A 19,248-nucleotide genomic window follows, 5' to 3' on the forward strand; every position below is an offset into this window, starting at 1 on the left:
TTTCCGAACGCAGAAAAGAGTGCATCACTTTGTTTTCACTGAAATAAATATACTTAAGTATCATAAAAAGGAATGATGATTTATTTTTCTTAAAATAAACACATTATTTCTGTGAATTATAGGAAGATCGTTAGTTGTACAACAATTTAAAATTTCATAATTTTAATTAACGGCAGTTATAATCGTTTGCTTTGGGCATGCTTAAACTAATAAAACAAAAATGCTTCTTGGATAATATACTTACTAATGGATAAATCATGAAATTAAATAATTTTTTGTTAGATGCTGGATCTTTAGAGTTAAAAAAATAATAAAAAAGAGTTAATTGATACAATAACTAAAAATAACAACATTTTCAAGTTGCAATTGCACACAATCGCATGATAACTTCATGTAGAGTTAACCGTGTGTTCTCACAACTTAGCTGTTTATAAATACTTTTTTGTCGATGTGTTAATGATTTATGCAGCCATGCAGCCATTAATCATATAATTCACTTCTCGTGCTAACCATAGCGTGATATTACGGCAATGTCAATAGTTTTTAACGTCTTTAACGCAGTATAGAGAATGCTCTACCGTTTAAAAGAATTGAGTTATTGTCACTATTGATGAGACAATTGATTGTATTTTAATGAGTTAGATATTTTTGTTATTTACTAAAATAAGTGTTATACTTTCTTGTAGTAGTATTTTAGATCATTTAGGTAACACATACTTATAGACCAATTAAAGCCGAGATTTTTAGTAACTTTACGCCTGTCTGTACTAGAATGCAAGGTAAAATAAGAGTGGGCTATTTTCATTGCGCACTTTAATTTTCCCGTAATATAGTAACGACAGCGGAATTTATTTCTGTATAAACTACCAGACTTTAGGTCGTCGCCGCGTCGCAAAAAAACCAAAAAGTCTGTGGAGTGTCGCGGCTAAAATCAATCATAAGCGGTATGATAAACTATCAAGTTATTTACAAGCATGCGGTAACAAACTCGCATGTAATTTAAATAGCGACTGGTGATTGCGTCGGGGCTCCGGGCGCTGCCGGTCCGGTTGTTAAGGTGCGCCGCGCCGGTTCTGTTCCGTCCGGTCTTGAGCTCATTAGTGTCTTACTCCGCTGTTTTTCCTCTAAGCAATAATGTTTTTATTGAAGAGGAAGTATTAGAAATTAATCACTATAACGGGTAATTGATAGAGGATAGTATTTTGTACCTCCTTCAAGCTGTAATAAATAAAAATCGTCACTATTTCTTGTGTTTATTATATACAAATATGAAGTGTTATTCGTAAAAATATTATAATCTTCTAACTTTTCACTGTGATGCAATTTATAATTATAAGACGTATTTATTGCATTGTGTATCTACACAAGATGACTGGAAATGAATTTTAGATAACGTTAGTACACAAAAGTCTAACAAGTATCACAATGCAACACTCTATTACTACACGAAAACTCTGCTGAAATAGGACTGTAATAACGTCTTTTTCTATTTGTTGCTCTACCGTACCTTATTTCAGTCCACAATTCAGTCCATCACCTCCAAACCCAGATGAGATCAGATCGGACTATCCAAAGATTAGGAAAATAAAAATGTATTTACCGTATTTCGTTCGGACTTATTCCTGAGTGCACTAATTCTACCTCTCTGTACTCTATCCTAATCATCTGCAATATTTCAAAACAGACCAATAAGGATGATTACATAAGTATTCCTAGTATTTGAGAAGGTTGGCAAGATTTCATGTTAAGTTACTGTAACCTGTCTCGGCTATCTCCTCGAAGTTTCACATTCCTACAAAGAAATAAAACACGTCCGTGAAACTAGAGTTAATCTTAGAATCATAAGTAAACAATGTTCAGTATTGTAGAATAGATGGCGACCTGCTTTTAATCTCGCGATTTATTGCCGACTAAGAATTATTCTTGTCGTGCAGTTAAATGTGCGTGAACGCTGGTTTTGCGTAAAAAGTTTGTATGTCAGAAAAAACACGCTAACTTTTGTGATAACATAACTGTAAAAAGTAGTGATTTTTTCAAGATACCTCTGTACCACCTGTTTTATAAAAAAAGTACAAATTGAGTGAATTTAGTTCAGCATGTCTTTTTATAGCTAGCAAAAAATAGACTATTGAAAATAAATTAATTTGAACCCACTCAATACCGATAAAAACCATTCCCGGGTCTATGACTTAACAAATTTGATGTACCTAGTTACGGCAAAATATTTTATTGGAAGATATTTTAGAAGATGACAAAATTGTCTCCACTATTTATATTTTAATCATTACGACATTGGTCTCAGGCTTCCTCTATGGAAGCGTGATTTTATGTATGTATGTAGAGATGATTATAACTCGTACAACCGGTAATATTTGGACTATGTTAAACAAATAGTAGAGCACTCCAGGTGTATGTGAAGTGCAGTGTAAAGTGACATTAGCAGCAAGGCCACTGAGGTTGTTAGCTACGAGTGTATATATGTACAAACGTGTTTGGGAACAGTGTGGGCCACGCTTAGGATGATGTTACATTGACATCTTTAGATATACATCTATCAGCTCATCTATACTAATATTATAAAGCTGTAGAGTTTGTTTGTTTGTTTGGACGCGCTAATCTCGGGAACTACTGGTCCGATTTGAAAAATTATTTCTGTGTTAGGTAGCCAATGGGCTGATGACATATAGCCTATAGCCTTCCTCGATAAATGTATCGAGGAAGGCTATAGGCTATATGTCATCACGCTACAACCAATAGGAGCAGAGTACCAGTGAAAAATGTTACAAAAACGGGGAAAATTATGATTCTCTTATGTGACGCAAGCGAAGTTGCGCGAGTCAGCTAGTTGACAATATAAAGGTAGGCATTATAATATATGGAAGCTCGCAGCAAAACGGTAAATTGATAAAAAAGTTGTAATTTTTTTGTTTCTCTTTTGGTTCTATCCTTGCTTTATGCGCTGAATTCTTCCAGAAACACAGCATTAATAAAATTATGAAAATAATATTTTGACCTCACACTGTTTCGACTGCTAACCAACCAATATGAAACCCGTTAGGTATGTCCATGTGAGTTTCTAACTCCTAACATGTACGAGTATTTACCTTGATAGATAATCCTGCAGTATGAAAACAATTTTTTGACGGTTTCATATGCTTATTTGAGATTCAATGATGTGTGCAAGGAAGGATGCAATAAAAACCGCGCGCGGCTGAATTATGCAGATAAATAGCTCATTGCACGTATAAACATTTTCGTTTGTAAACAGCTTATCTAAGTATGTACATAAGTATCTCAGATAAGGTAAACAACAACCAGATACTTTGAGATTATTTCTCTTTTCAATTGCATCCGAATGCATTGATAACGATAAGACTCCATTTATTTAAAATATAAGTAATGTAAAATAGTCTACATCCTTATAAAATCTTGCTCTACGTTTGAAAGTAACTAGTTATGGACAAGAACTGTAATTACCTAGCCAGTTACAGAGAGACATCATTATACATGCAACTTAATGTTAAATAGTGCCACTAACTACTCATAATTGTGTTAAAATTTTTATCATTGTGTAGAATGCTATAATTCATATACTTTATGTACGCAGTCGCCGAGTGGCGTAAAAAGAGAGATCATATTTCACAAGTATAGAAAGTAATGAAAATCTAGGTGTTCAAATGTGCATGCTTAAGTGTTACTCGATTCTATTCTTACCGAATAAACTATTTTAGCCAATGCATCTGTCTAAAGCAATATATGAAAGAAATGTTACAAAACTGACAATTTAAAACAACTGTTTGGCCCGAATTATTTCTACAACGTAATGAATAATGACAGCTTTTGTTCAAACCTCGGAAATATTTTGACAGTCCGCAACACAAGTTATTTTATTCTTCTTCTTCCAGTACAATTGGTTTCTTGAACATGTGATTTTCGTTTAACGTGTTAAAATGTAACAAACTCGTAAAAGCAACAGTAAATACTCATACAGAAACAAACATTAGCGTGTTTGTCCTTGCATTACTGACGTAAAGCTGAACCGTGCTCGATTTCCCGCCTCTGAATGTCAGAAGTGAAGCACACTTGGCACGTGTCCATAAAGTATTTAGCAGAGGCTGAAAAGCTTTGAAGGACGATATCATATTTTAGATTTAATTCGGATGATGTGGATCTCTTTTTGGCAACTGCCAAATGTAAACAAGGATTTATGTGCGCATAAAATTGGCTTAAGCTGGATGGAACTGGATTGAGTACAGACACATTCGAATACGTTTTGTGGGATTAGATTTGCTAGCTTCTTGTGAAACCTTTGTGAATGAAATATTTGTTTGGTGTACAGTGTTGGTTACTACTTAACATACAAATAAATTAAATAAAACCTAAGAATAATACTAAATTCAACTAGAGACGACAAGACGCCTTGTCGACTAGTCGTAGCAGTATTTAAAGTAGTATCGAAGCTTGGTACTTTCATAATTTTATACGAGGTAGAGATTATTGTAGTTATTTATGCGCTTCGTATACGCATGAATAAGAAAATCAGTTAATCATATCATTTAAGTCTCATCATTCATTGTCAGATTTAAATAAAGTAATAGAAATGATCACTTGTCGTGTTTACTAATCAAACGATCTTCTAAAAAACAGTTACGACGTACCACCTACTTCGATACAGTATCCAAAAATGTTTGAAAGTTCACCGACCTAACGAATTTTGCTTGAAAAATATAAATATTTATGTTTGGTGGTTCGTTGCGTGGTAACTGACGAGGGGTCGTTGTTACCAGGAACACATAAGAACGAAAGAGTTTTAGTAAAACAGGAACTTTGGTACACGTTTCTTTAACAAAGGTTTCTCATTAAACTGTTCTAACACGTGAAATTTAGATTAAAATTTTACTTGAAATGTGTCTTGGTCAGTTTAACAGAGTTAAACGTCTGTGACTTGTAAATCCACGTAATTTTATAAGACAGTTAGGAATTATGAAAGTGGTGGTAAGTATTATAAAATCTTGTAAAATATTATGTTGACCTTTCAATTTAATTAGTAGGTACCAGGTAAGGTAACTGAAAAAGGTGTTTCAGTAAGACTTTAAGTCTCAACTGAACGCAGAAACATCACTTAATTTTGATAGACGCTCAAAATATCAATACATAAAAGTAGCTAAAATTGAGAGATTAATAAGTACCATTTAATTTCATATCATGTAATTTTTCGTTTTACATTCAACTGAAAACTACATAAAATGAAATGGTACTACATATATTATCTGTAATCTGATCCGAATGTGTTGCATTTTGTGTTGAGTAGCTCTTGTAGAGAATTATCTGATATACCTACTTTCACTGATGATGATTTCAGATAACCATTATATCTATTACACGTCATTATTTGTGTAAAAGAGAAGAAAATTAACTCGTATTGTTGGTGAATGTTAGTAATACGATTTTTAGATACGATGTCTATCTTTGGGATAAGATTAATGGAATTCTATAAAGAGGCGTATTATAGAAGTGATAATTGAATATAGCCTTCAACTTGTGCTGTAGGCGTCACTACAGATAGAGTTGTATCAAACAAAAAATATAAGAATTGATAATCATGTGTTATTCTGTTTTACTGTTATATGTGCCAGTAATGACTATCATCTTTGATATTTTAACTGTATATCTGTTCACTTGATTGAAATTTGCATTTTACTTTGAAATTTTCGCGTATTACTATTTTGGATGCGTTATGATTTTCTTACCCATTTTATGTTTATTGTCGTGAGGCGAATTAGTATCGTTTGATTTAAGCAAGAAGTTAATGATTTTGTGAAAATTGTTAAAAGCTATCATAATGAAAAAAGTGACATGGTAGCTCATAAAATAACTAATGTCCTAAGACATCGCTAAGCACAGATAAGTACTCTTCTTTGTTAGTAAAAAAATACCAAAGATTTCATTCTGCGTTATGAGCAATTCAATCCTAAACTGTCTTTAGTACCGTTCAAGTGTCTCAACCCACGTTACGAACTAAATGTTTACTTTAAAATGGAAATATCACTGCGCACTAACACTTGTACTGTGAAAGTCATGACTGTGTTTTCTCAATGAGCACTGGGCAGTTCTTCAATGGATTAGCCGTTGACTGCTGAGTACCGTTTAAATAAGAAGCAAGTTTCCATTTTACTGGAAAGTGGTTTGTTTTCAAAGTTTATTACTCCAAGTATAGTTTGTATGCTTGTAACTTTGTTATTTAAAGCTGGTTGCGACTTAACGGTCCCGATTTGCAATGTGAAAATATGGCTCATTGTTCTTTATATTGACTTTACAGCTAAGTATTTACTTAATATATCCGACTAATATCACAAACGCGAAAGTTTGTGAGGACAAGTGAATGTTTGTTACTATTTGACGTGAAAACTACAGAACGAATTTTAATGAGTAACATGTAACCTGGATTCACATTTCACTCGGACAGAGTCGTCTCTTCGTGCTATTTTATTTATATTTCGTTTTATTGTTTAATCATCCTTTATTTCTTATACATACCTATATCAAGTCAACTAACGGCATTTCTGTATTTATTTTCAATATTTTCTCATGAATAATTCATCAGACCCTCACCCTTGTTATAACTTTTCTATTACGGACTTTTGTAGATTCAATACACCTGTGGCGACCCTCAATTGTAGAGAAGGGTGCTTTTGTTGCTTTGGAGTAACGCAATATCAGGCATTATGTGGGAAAACGAAACAAACATGATTTACAGACGGGACAAAGATTTGAACTCTGTCATCTTTGACTCATCTCTGTTATACCCAAGTTCCGCCATTTTGTCAAACATAATACCTACTTAAGATGCAGAAGGATGCAAAAATTATGTTGTATTTATTTCAATGTCTATATGAAATAATTCATTTGGACATAAATTTTAATTTGTCGTCGTAAAAGTCGTTGATTAATAACGGTAGTGATGACCTATTGTTGCATTTAGTATGATTAGAATTTTATTTATGCCTATTAAAAACGACAAACGTGAGGTTTTATTTGCAAATGCATGGTTCAAATGTCAACTAACGGTTGCTCATTAGAAACCTGTCTTAACGTATTATTGGAACCGTTAATTAATTAGCAGAAAGCGGTTGATTGTGGTAACTTTGTTGAGTATTTATTCCACACTGACTTTGTTCATTAGAAGTCTGTAGTGTGCCTATACGACTACTGATGTCGAGTTCCCGGGTTCGAGTCCCGGATTGAAAATACTAATTTATATCACAATTATGTCAACAGTATGTAACCCGCAGCTCGGAAAAGTGCCCGGTATATGGCAATAGGCTCGTTCTCTTTTATATGTGACTAACTCCATACACTTCTGTCTTCACTTTTGGGTATACGTGTGATGTTATTTTTATGGCATGTTTAGAAAAAAATCTTTATCAATCGAATTTACTGAACAACATCGGATAACTCATAATCACGGCGCAAGACATCAGCTTACTTTACAAAGTTGCAAACTAAAACAAATATAAGCAGATACTAGTATGATACTAAATCAAATACAAGTCGATATAGTCATTGATACAGAAAGCTTGGATCAATATGTTCCGTTTGAATACCCCCAGACGTTGTGACATTATGCATTACAACTTCCACCGATGTGTCACACAAGGCAATTGTACGAACAACGGAGACCTACTGCAATATATCTTATGATACGAACACGCGCCTGAACAAATACTCGAGAAGAGATGTTTAAAAGTGAATAACCTCTGATAGATGAATCCCGTTTCACTACGCTTGACATAATATATACACATACGGTGTTACTATTTCTACTCGTACTAGCATTTGTATCAAAATGACACCTTTATTATTTTATACAGCTAACTATCTGTATATATCTCGTAATTTTCTTTACCGCTGGGCTATCCCAGCGGTAAAGCAAATGACATCCAGAGATAAATAGATATAGTAAAACTAGATTTGAACAATAGCCTTCAAATTTTATTACACAATTTTCGTACCATTTGCTGCAACGAATTAATATAACTGCCTTCATAACTAGCTTCTGGCAGTATCTCGCCGATGGCTTCATGAGTGATGTCCAGTTTATCACTAGCCTTAATACACGCAACTATTCTGCATAATTCATTTAGCAAAAGATCAGATACGCTTGGTAACAAGAACTAAACCTTCATTCAGAATTTCTTAATTTTTGTAATGTTCAAAAATCCCAAAAATGACGAATACAAGTCTAGCCAGTGGATCGTTAAATAGCTAATGTGATCCAGTATGTAGGTAGCTGTTCTATTTAACCAAATTAGTTCACAAGTAGGTGTGGGCTTATGAGTATGTGTGAGAAGATGTGGCCTCATTTTGTAGACAGACATTCGCAATATTTGAGTTGTAGTGTATCTTATAGTTTCATGATTAGTTTGTTAGATCATCGGCATCAATACTTCAAGCTTTACGAGTAAGTGCATTATTATTTTCATCATTTTGATCTCTTATCGCTCTACTCAGGTTGTAGCTTAACTAATCCAAAATTATAACCCACCTTGCGTCTTTTATTCATTCACTTCTAAGATGTGATCGTTTCATGAATTGTGAGATTAGTTATTTCTATTAGCCTAATTTACTAAATTAATAGATTATGTTTTTCAATTCCTCGCAAGCACTGTGACAATTTGTTTATAACCGAGACGATTTATAATACACATTCTGGGTAGATCAAATGGAATGGAAGTCTGTGGAAGAGGGTGACGACATATCGACAAAATTAGGCGATTGCGCTTGTATGACGTAAATTAGCGAAAATAGACCGTTGCCCTTCTAGATCATGCATTTGTGAGAATTGTAGATTGTATCATGTGTGTAGTGTTTGAATGAAATAGACTTTGTATTGAAAGGAAGCCAACTATAATAACTGATACAACAAAAAGGAAATCCTAAGAAGTTTCGTCAGATTTAAATATAATCGATAATACAGTTCTTGGAAAGAAAATAAAGGAGGCCTGCAGCTTGATTCTCTGTCATTATCGACTAACAACAACTGGGTAGCTATGCAGAAAGTTTTGTCCCCATCAGCGCCTCTAGTGGTCGTCATGGGAACAATTTTTATAGTAGGTACATTTTAAATGTCAAAACCTCTATATTTAATAGTACCGCCTGTAGAGAAACGCGCTACTTGTGCTTGAGACCTAGATCCAAATCACTCAGTATTTAGGACATCTCGATAACCTATTAGGTCAATTACATTGATGCTACAATAGATAAAGTTATGGCACATTATGAATATTTTACTATTCAATCATCACTTTGCTGTAGGGTACGGCATTAGGGTTCAAAGGTTCAACGTTGTGGGAGATAAATCCGCAGTTCTATTAACAAGATCTAATTAAACGTTGAATTAAAATCGATGAATCTAGGTCTGTGTCGATATTGGTGCGTAGTCCCTCCTGAAAACAATGGCTAGAAAATCTTTATTGACTTTATAATTGGTCAAATGTTAATGGATATTATGAACACGGTTCATATGCTTAAAGTGCTCAATAGTTTCGGTTTTTATTTACACAGTGTAAAACATACTGAATCATAGATGAAACATCGAGTTTCATGATATTTTAAAACAATGACTAGCTGAAATTTCAGCAAGCACTGACGCTTTACATCACAGTTCAGAGAAAAACAGAACATATTGTAAACAAATAATACTCCTATTAAAAACTAAAAAGATTTTCAACAAACCGTGTACAAAATCATCTTACAATTGAAGTTCTTCTCTCGTCTGTTATACTAGAAGGTGTAAACAAAGGATAATAATTACCACTACGTTCTGCCATTTAAAATTGTTAGTCCCATTATTAAAAGACGAGCCTATTGCTATAAACCGGGACCGTTGTCAACTTTACTTTACTGTTATGCTTAACTACCTTATATTATATAATTATATGTCAATACCGAATCGAACCTTGTCTTCGTGTGCACTAAATAATTTTAGTCGATAAATTATTCATTTCTCTATATTGAAAACTTTCAACTCTAACTCGGGTATGTAGTTAACCCAAACAAACATCGCCTTTACACTTTCAAGGAAAATACAAAAACAAAACTTTAACCATTTGAATATTCGTGACTCGTGCCGAAGAGCACATAACCAGTCAAGTAATTTCAGCTGTCGCGTCGGCCCATCGGGATGTTTGTTTCTTGGAAACAATTCGTATCTGCATGCTTAGTGAGGAATTTAAAAACATTCAATCCGTCTTTGTCAAGAGACATACTCCTGTCTTATCCCGAGTTATTTTTGGATCAATGAGATATGCTTGTTGTTGTCCAATTTCGTCACTTTTAGCTTTAACTTCTATATTAAATACTAGCTTCTAACTCTATAAAATCTATATGGCGTACGACCGAATGCAAAAGAGACCCTCAACTTTTTTCTCTGCTGCGACAGGGTCTTCTCCCGAACAAGGGAATTCAACAAGGTCTTCAGTTTGCCACGCTGGTCATGTGCAGGGTGATATTTTTTGTTGCCCTCACCTTTAGGGAACTTTTAATTATCATACTATCTATGTTATTTTGACGTGTAGGTATAGTAAGTCAAAAAATAAGAATAGGTGTTCTGTGTATGTTCGCATTTACGTTAAATACCGCGTTTCCTCTATTATAATGATGACGACACCACTTTAAACTCTTCTTCTATCAACCAAAGTAATATCCATATGTCCGTAAAGAGCACAGTTTAATTATTCCTGCCTACGTTCCACATTGCAGATCTCGAAGCGAATCTAAAGATACGTCAGTAGGTCATCGGGTTCAATTTGAGCGAGTAATTGTAACAATTGCATGCGTCCTTTAGCGAAGCGTTTCCTTATTAAATTGGACTCATTCGCGCCGGCTCCATGCGTTCTGACGTTCATAGTGTTAAATGTATTGCATAGTCATTGGAGTTTGTTGACTCCTAATAAATATTCAGTAGCCGTATCTAGAATACATTCGGCTTAAAAAATAACAATGTAATTTGCCTCTACTCGCATTTTTTATGCAGATATGAAATAACAGTACGTTGAGTATGTTGGTCAAATAATTATATTCCATCGACTCTCATTTAGTTAGTATATTTACTCCACATATTTAACAGATTAATTGGCGGGTGTTCGTGTAAAGATAATGAAAACAATTAGCAAGAAAATATCGACAAATCATTAACAAAACACGAATTTATCTACGAGTATATCTGGCCAATTACACCTAAAATATGTTAGAGAAACGAACTTAAGCTCTAACTTATAAAAGAAGTGTGTTTCTCAGATGAGTATTGAATATACAACGATCAGGCAGGGGAAGTAAATATTTTGTTTCCCACCATTCGATATTTAATGTTAAGCCGGAAGGTGTATTACGTACATTACGTAGTTGGGCTCACAGCCAATACTACAGCAACGCAAGTTTAAAAATTGCAACGACGTTTAGTAATTGCTAGTTACTGGTCCGCTAGGCTAACGTTTAGTTTCAAACTGTGTCGTGTACTACCTCTGACTTGCGAAAGGCATGTGTGCAACATCCTTCCTGGATGTGCAGGCTAAGGGATTGGAAAGCTGTGGCGACACTTATGGGATTAAGGAAATTACTTGTCAATAGCCCTAGAACATACTACAATTTATTATGGACTTATTTCTACTCATAACTGCGTCCCAGATCTGACTGTACCTACTTCTGAAAATGTTCTAAGTCACAATCTGTGTTGGTTCACACGATGAAGACGTAGTACAAAACAAAGAATCATATAACATGTGTTGGCTTATTATTGGAAATTGGAGTCTCATTTGACAGCCAGTAACGAAAGTAATTAAAAATAAACACTCAAACATTTAATATTCCCAAGGACATTCTATAATTAGTTTGTCGTCATTTATAGGGTGACATTAATTCAGTTAGTGGTGAAACCTTCCTTAATTTCAAGGTTAACCGAACTGCGTATAATTAGGGTGTCCACGTTTAGTAATTGAACCTGTTTCTCGTGCGAGGCGACCATTAGCTAATTGTGTCGCAGTGTTGAGTGACAACCGTGGCCCACTTTAAATCACCTTACTATTTTTATTTGGCACTTATCACGCGTTCCGGCAAATTATGGATCGGCCATTTTGTTTCATCTTCATGTCTGGGAGCCGTTTGTTTGGTTATGATATCTTAATTAAATTAGATTTCAGAAATGAAATGAGAAACTCACGGGTTACGGACGGAAGTTTATCTGTCTGACATAGTAGACGGTGATCAAAAAGTTGTACAATTAAATTAACGAATAAGAAGGCACAAAATCTTCAAAAAAATATACTGTGTAGGTATTTCAATTGGTCGCTAATTGAACACACCACGTGGGACACCTTTCAAGGGTTAAAAAATAAATTCTTTTACTTATCAATACACTAACCAACTTGTACATAAGTGTCTGGAAAAGTAATCATTAGTTTTCCACCAATTGCCGTTATTTACCGGATCAGTACTGTATGTAACCGCTAACCGCTATTGTAATTAACCGGCGACGGTATTACGATTTAAAATCCATAATTATGATGGCTTAATATAAAGCTATTGTAAGAGTTAGCAAATAGTGGAATAATAATTATGTGATTTTCTCCGCACTTTTCGCTCTATCAGGTAAAGAGGATACGGGAAAAAATCGTACCGCGATCTCAGTCACAAAGCTATAATCTATTAATGAATTATTAATCACGTATAAATAGCACTTCCTTCGTTCTTTGGCTGTTTTTTCTGTAGATATGAATTCGATTGACTTAGATAACGAATGACATTGTTTTAGTAATAAGCATTTGAATTTTAGCCTGGTTGTGTAAACTAGTAATAATCTTTTTATCGAGAAATAAATGTTTAATAGCAACAATCCTGTATGACACATGTACATATAGATGTGAATAAAGCAGGGGAATTTTGTAGGGATCGTACTAAGTGGCGTTGTCTGGTCTCTGCCCATCTCTATAGGAAGAAAGAGTGATTTTATGTAACATATGTAGCAACAACGTCAAATTAGAGAACAGCAAATAAGTAACTAATGTCGACAATACAGCTTTTTACTCTTTAGTATTAGAGTAAAAAGTATTCTAAAGTTAGACTGCTCTAAAAGACCCTAATTAAGACAGAACAAGTAAAGCCATTAATCCAGAAATACACAAGTAACTTGGTCAAACATCTAATTACAAAGACATTGTTTGTACTACGTAGATTACCACGCAAACATTCAACAAGTACATGGAGATTAAAGAGTTGTTCTTCGCTGGTCATGTTTTAAACACAACTGGCCTAATTACTAATTGCTCGTTACGTGGTTTACTGTTTTAGGGAAACGCAGTGGGTACTGAACTTTTACATCTCTTATGCAATGATGAGCTAATACTGTGACATGTCTTGGTCGTAAAACTAATAAGAAGTATGTCGGTTTTGTAATATGTGAGCAATGAGGTATAGGGGCTTATTGAACAGATGACTATTGGCGATGTTTTGTCAAGACATTAGAAATTATTATGATTGAATGTTTGTAGTTTGCAGTTACATGTGTAATTTAACTTCAAACAACTATTAGAACGCTACTGTAATCGACAAAACATTACGCAAACGTACAAATAATGGTGATACACGAAATATTTAATAAAAATGTAGTCTTGGCTATGATCCAAACATATTTAATTTTTATCTTTTGCATTTCAGAATTGGCAACACGACCCCAATACTAAGGAACAGCACGAATCGAAACGAATAACGATACCGAAGCGATCCGTACGATCATAGTACGAGGCTTTAGACCGCGGACGGTCGAGACGTACTCCCGAATTGTGATAAACGAAGCCGGGGACGCCGCAAGATGGCGTCTACCGACACATCGACCACCAGCAGTCAGATATCCGCCGTAGTAGCTGAGGAACACAAGCGAACCGTCGACGAAGCATTCTTAAACAAGATGAAAGGCCTCGTCGAGAGGTTAAGGCTTGAGAACACGACCTTGAAGAAGTCGCTCGACATCGAGCGGAGCGAGGTCCGAGCACTTAAGGCCCGCCACGAGAGCACACTCAGAAACTTAAAGACTGAATACAAAAAGAAAGAAGAATTCCTAGAGAAACAGTTACGAACTTCCAAACCAGACAAAGCAACAGACACTGCCCAATTAAACGAGAACAAACTAATAGAGTTGAGGAAGTTAACGATAGAAATACAGTCTATTAAGTCAGCCAACAAGGGTCTTCAAGAAAAACTCAAGGTAAATCACATTCTACTTCTTTTAATACACTAACAAACTCTATCGTGTTACAGGTACTAGTCTGTACTTGTAGCTACTACTTCAAACGACTTGTTTTTGTTTAATTTATATAGCAATAATTCCAATGCGAATACCAAAGTGCTGATTACTTCACCGATCAGAAGAACGTAAAACATTTCTTGCAAGTTCATGATGCTTAGTGCCTTCCTCTCATTCGATTTAACAGACAGTAGACTGCGACGATTACTATTCTCTTCTGTTCGTGTCCAGTACTGCAGAATGCCTCCTTGATACAATTGGCGCAAAATGTAGTTTAGTCTTGGGAGATAAGGGCTTCCGTATCTAAGACCGTACACAATAGAACAAGGCAAGGGGCAATCAGGAACGACGTAGAAAAGTGGTTTCCCATTGTCCATATTGTTTGGTCTTCTAGTTATGAATTGAGCATCAGTTTTCTTCAACAGAATTGCGTATTCAAATCTTTTTTCGTCAATGGCTTGTTTTATCTTCTTATCGTTGAAGAGTTCTATTCGATCTTTGGTTTGTTCGTAGAATTCTGGTGATAAGCTCTTATTGACGATATTGAAGTCTCTGTTGTGAATGGCAAGAGTGAGATTGGACCTTCCTAGTTCAGCGAGAGTGTTCAGGTCTGTTTTGTAGCGAGGATACGTTATTGCTGTTGTTATGATCCCCTGGAAATAAGACGTCATTGTTAGCGATAGTATTTAAAGTATCACAAAGGAAAAACAGGCTTCAAGTACTTACATCGATAGCGCAGTCCACAATCAAAGAGTAGACAATAATCAGCAACACCAAGCACCGGAATATCGGTCCAATAAATGTAAAATCAACCGTTTGTCTGATGAAGCACTTGATCAAATTGATCATTGTAGCTCCAGTTGTTTGCTTGTCTTCTATGTCAAACACTTTAGTTTCAATCTTTCTAACAGTAATAGTGATTATTATGAAAATGATAAAAGTGAACATAAACAATAAGAGCATGTCTACTGATATCAGCTGTATTGTTGTGTTGAATGTTGATTGCGTGTCTGACTTCTTAACGAGGAAGCATAATTCATCTTGAAATAATGGATATGTGGTATCGATGTAGCCATAGTAGGAGTTTTTGAGGATTCTAGAACTTAGTTCAAGGTCTGTGTAACCCTCCATTAAATCTGCTGTCACACCTGTGGCAGTGCCATTCTCAAGTAAGTCTCCGACTGTGCTATCATCCCTCGGAGGTAGCGGTAGACATGTAGCATTCAAGAAACTTATGACGGTTTTAGCGAGATTCGAATCACATAGGACGGGTCCCGTTTTTTCAGTGATAAACACTTTTCTAAACACGCTGAGCCGTAATTTATATCCATTCAGATTATAATATTGCCTAGCTAGAAGGCGACTTACGTCCTTTACGCCAGTGATGTCTCTGACTTGCTGAACAAACGGATTGTACATGTACATCCTCAATCGATCGGATTTCAAAATCAACACCGAATTCGTAATACTTCTGCTCCATAGCAACTGGAAATGAGTTTTCAACACGTAGTAGAAATACTTATCTAATTCAACGGGTGTATTGACGACAAATATAACGGCACTCCTTGGTTTGAAGACACCGGTGCTCGTTAATGCGTCTATAGAAGTCTCGCTATTCTCAGTAGAAAGATCGTCAGCTGTCACGAGGTAGGCTGTTTCGCCGTGTGTATTGTATTTCGGCTTCACAACACTTCGGTTCGTCAAGAACGGACAACCGTTTAATAACATAACGTTGTATCCGTTCCCATAGTTTTCCGTGTATTTCAATATTCTGTTTTCGAAGTATGTGAACTCGCAAAAGGTGATCGTGAAGAACCATTGGCGAAATGAATTGTACATTATACGAACCACGTCGAAGGCGAACTCGGCTTTCCGCGATGTTTCATTGTGATATTCGGAGACTTCCTGATAGAGAGCCGTATTTTCGATACAAACTATTTGATGGAAGAGTAAAATTAATGCGAAAATTAGTAACATTTTTGAAGTTCAGCGCGTTTACTGACTGGGAAGTCTGGGCACAAACTGTAGAGTTTAAGGTCACTTCCATATTAACGGGGTGTTTAAATCATTAGTGAGTATGTCATCGTCCATTGTGTGCTTAATAAAGGCATGTCAATTACTAGCTAGGAAAATATTGTCGTTTAATATCGTGCCGTAGTGTTACAATGTTGGTGGATGTGCAAGCTGTTAGCAAATGCTCATTAACGGAAGGTAATTTTCTCATGGAACATGCTATACGTTAGTATGAAGGAGTTGTAAATTTTCATTAGTTGGACGACTCGTTAAAAGGAAAATGTTATTGTTAATTGGCTGTATCGTTTATGAATAATGAATGCCATTTGTTATCTGCGACTTTCGATCTGCAAGTATTTTGTTAAACTAAGTTGTAGTTAACAGTTTACATAATTTGCTAGGAATTCTGACGGCACGTTTAATAAGAACCACGTTAAGAAACTTTATCTTATTGCTCCAGAATGATGTAAGAAGGTCGGTGGACTTTGCACTGTGAGATTCTAGCTCAAACTGTACGATAAAAATGAATCAATATTTGCCGAGGGATATCCGACATGCAACAACGTATTTTTAGATACTAAAGATGATAAAGAAATATAACGGAAATCGGATCGCTTGGATCTTGTGAGATGAATGTGAGAATTTATAGGCAGCCCCATAAGGTGGTCTGAATACCTGGTCCCTCACTGGAGTCCGTTAGATGCAGACCCGAGGGCTGTAAAACTCTATGAGGGAGCTCGATATCTAGTACTGGAACTCTTTTAGCTGACACGATGACAATTTAATATGACATATTCTGCATTTGATCATTAATATTGTTATTCATTACCACGTCAAATGGTTTTATCTCTCGTATATATTCTTCTCCACAAATTGAAAACTAATCTGTTCCGATACCACTGGACCGTATCTCTTTCGATTCACATAAATCTCGCATTGAGCTAATTCTCTGCCAACAAGTCGTAGTTTTTCTATTTACTTCGGATGTCTTCTCTTTATCGATTAATTGCTGTTTCCACGTGGTTGATCTTCATTCATTTTATACTATTGCTAGATTTATTTCTAAAAAATCTTCCTTGTGTGAAAGTGAATTCGTTTAGTTAAAATGCCAGACTTGTGTTTCCAGGGATTTCAGTTCTTTGAATAAGATTTCTTTACAATAAAGTTCCTTAATTATTAGGACCAATTACCACACATATAAAATTGATGATGGCAGAACGGCCGCTTGATCACCGGTTATCAAAAATTAATGGCAGTGACATTCAGTGTTTGTTTAAATAAGCTGTTCCGTGTCTTGTACGTCTAAGTCTCCAGGCATTTTGCGGAAAAATGTAGCGAAAATGAATGGAAATGTTGTTGAACTGGGTTGTTTGTTGTTGACAGGTCGCGCAAGCGGCGGAGTGCGCACGCGCGGCGGAATTGCGAGCGCAAGCGGCTAAACACGCCGCGCTGGAACACGCCGCGCGGAGAGACGCACGCGCACAGTGCCATAAACTGGTCAGTATACTCTACAACATTATACCCTCTAGCATAGCATGGGTTACCAAATATTCTAGACTACCACCTCTTTAAAAAAAAAACTCTTTTACTCGATACTTAATTATACAAATTTTTGTTATTTATCATTAGTTTTCGGACTCACTACTCCCCCTAAATGCTTCAGCGCCCATCTAGGGGGCGGTATCGCCTACTTTGGAAAAATGTGCTCGAGAGCATCTCTAGCAACCTAAAATCTACTTGCAAATATGTTTCTCTGTGATAAAATATAAATATACCCATGGGAATTAACACGAACATTATATAACTTAGTAAGCAATAAATGATTTGAATTTGATTAGAATTTGAACATTAATTTTACCTTGGAGTGCCTGACGTTTCGGCGCAGACCACTGTTACATGTTTGCGTTAATTCCCGTATACTACCTGTATAATAATAATGTATTTCTGTGCCTTAAAGGCCCCCATGTTTTAAAACAATGTACGCTAAATCAGCATTATGTTTCGCCATAATTCGGTATTCAACTGATTGTAAGGTATGCTAGTAAAAGTGGATACCTATTGTTGAAATGGAAAACAAACATTACATTGTTTTACAATTTCAAAGTTTAGATTAGTAAACGGATAAGGACATGTTAGTAATATACATAAGTAGTATAGACAGACTATTGTTAGTACAATCGACAATATTATAACACGAACGCTCGTTTCTAATTGATAATAGCAATTGCAATAACAATTGCATTAAAAGCAATCGGGTAAAATGTGTTATTCTTTTGATGTTATGACATGTATAACTTAAAGTTGAAAGATAACATTGCTAGAGTAATTAACTATTAACGATTACAAATAGGCATTAGGCATGTATATAAAATCGCGACTGTTTTCCCAAAGGGGTAGACATAACCCAAAGAACGCCACTTGGTCCGATCCTTACAAAACTCTCTTGTTCACGATTATATAGCGCGTTATAATCAGGTCACAAGTGAAACCTTAGATGAGTTTACCAAAGGACATACAACATCAATCTATAGATACGCGCGTCAAAGTACACGCAAAGCCGTAGATTTAAATTTTTATGAAAACCAATTAAACCTGTTAAAAAATACATTTTCCAAATCTTTTCCCCATATAGCTAAAGTTTTGAATTCGAAAGATTATCTTAAAGTAAATAAATATGAATTTAATGATACATTACTTAAATATGCAAGAAGGGTATGCAAATATGCTCTCGTCTTTCAGGGTGCCATAATATTATTTCATGTCTTAAATAATACAAGTTATTCCAACAAAACACAATAGTTTCGTTGTATCAAATGACCTTTAATATTAACATCTAGTGTGTCTATAAATAAATCTCTCCCTAATTCAAACGATTCTAATCTTTATGTTAAAGTTGTTAAAACCGAATTTGATGTTTCACAAACAGATGGATGGTAATT

General features: G+C 35.3%; 2 protein-coding genes across 3 annotated transcripts in view; one reads left to right on the forward strand and one right to left on the reverse strand.

Annotated features, from left to right (window-relative positions):
* The window catches only part of LOC142976122 (uncharacterized), a 145,660-nt gene that overhangs the window by 1,333 nt on the left and 125,079 nt on the right, over nucleotides 1-19,248 (forward strand). For both annotated transcript variants that reach the window (XM_076119357.1, XM_076119356.1), the window contains exons 2-3: nucleotides 13,711-14,257; nucleotides 17,693-17,806. In XM_076119357.1, coding sequence (XP_075975472.1) covers nucleotides 13,865-14,257; nucleotides 17,693-17,806 — 507 coding nt within the window. In that variant the 5' untranslated portion in view covers nucleotides 13,711-13,864. The remainder of the gene's footprint in view (nucleotides 1-13,710; nucleotides 14,258-17,692; nucleotides 17,807-19,248) is intronic.
* On the reverse strand, nucleotides 14,314-16,273 carry LOC142976258 (uncharacterized). The gene is made up of 2 exons (XM_076119547.1): nucleotides 15,023-16,273; nucleotides 14,314-14,949 (listed from the first exon to the last, which is right to left on the reverse strand). Exons 1-2 carry the CDS (start codon nucleotides 16,271-16,273, stop codon nucleotides 14,314-14,316), a joined length of 1,887 nt encoding a protein of 628 aa, XP_075975662.1.

Source organism: Anticarsia gemmatalis, chromosome 10 (genome assembly GCF_050436995.1).
Source record: "Anticarsia gemmatalis isolate Benzon Research Colony breed Stoneville strain chromosome 10, ilAntGemm2 primary, whole genome shotgun sequence".
NCBI lineage: Eukaryota > Metazoa > Arthropoda > Insecta > Lepidoptera > Erebidae > Anticarsia > Anticarsia gemmatalis.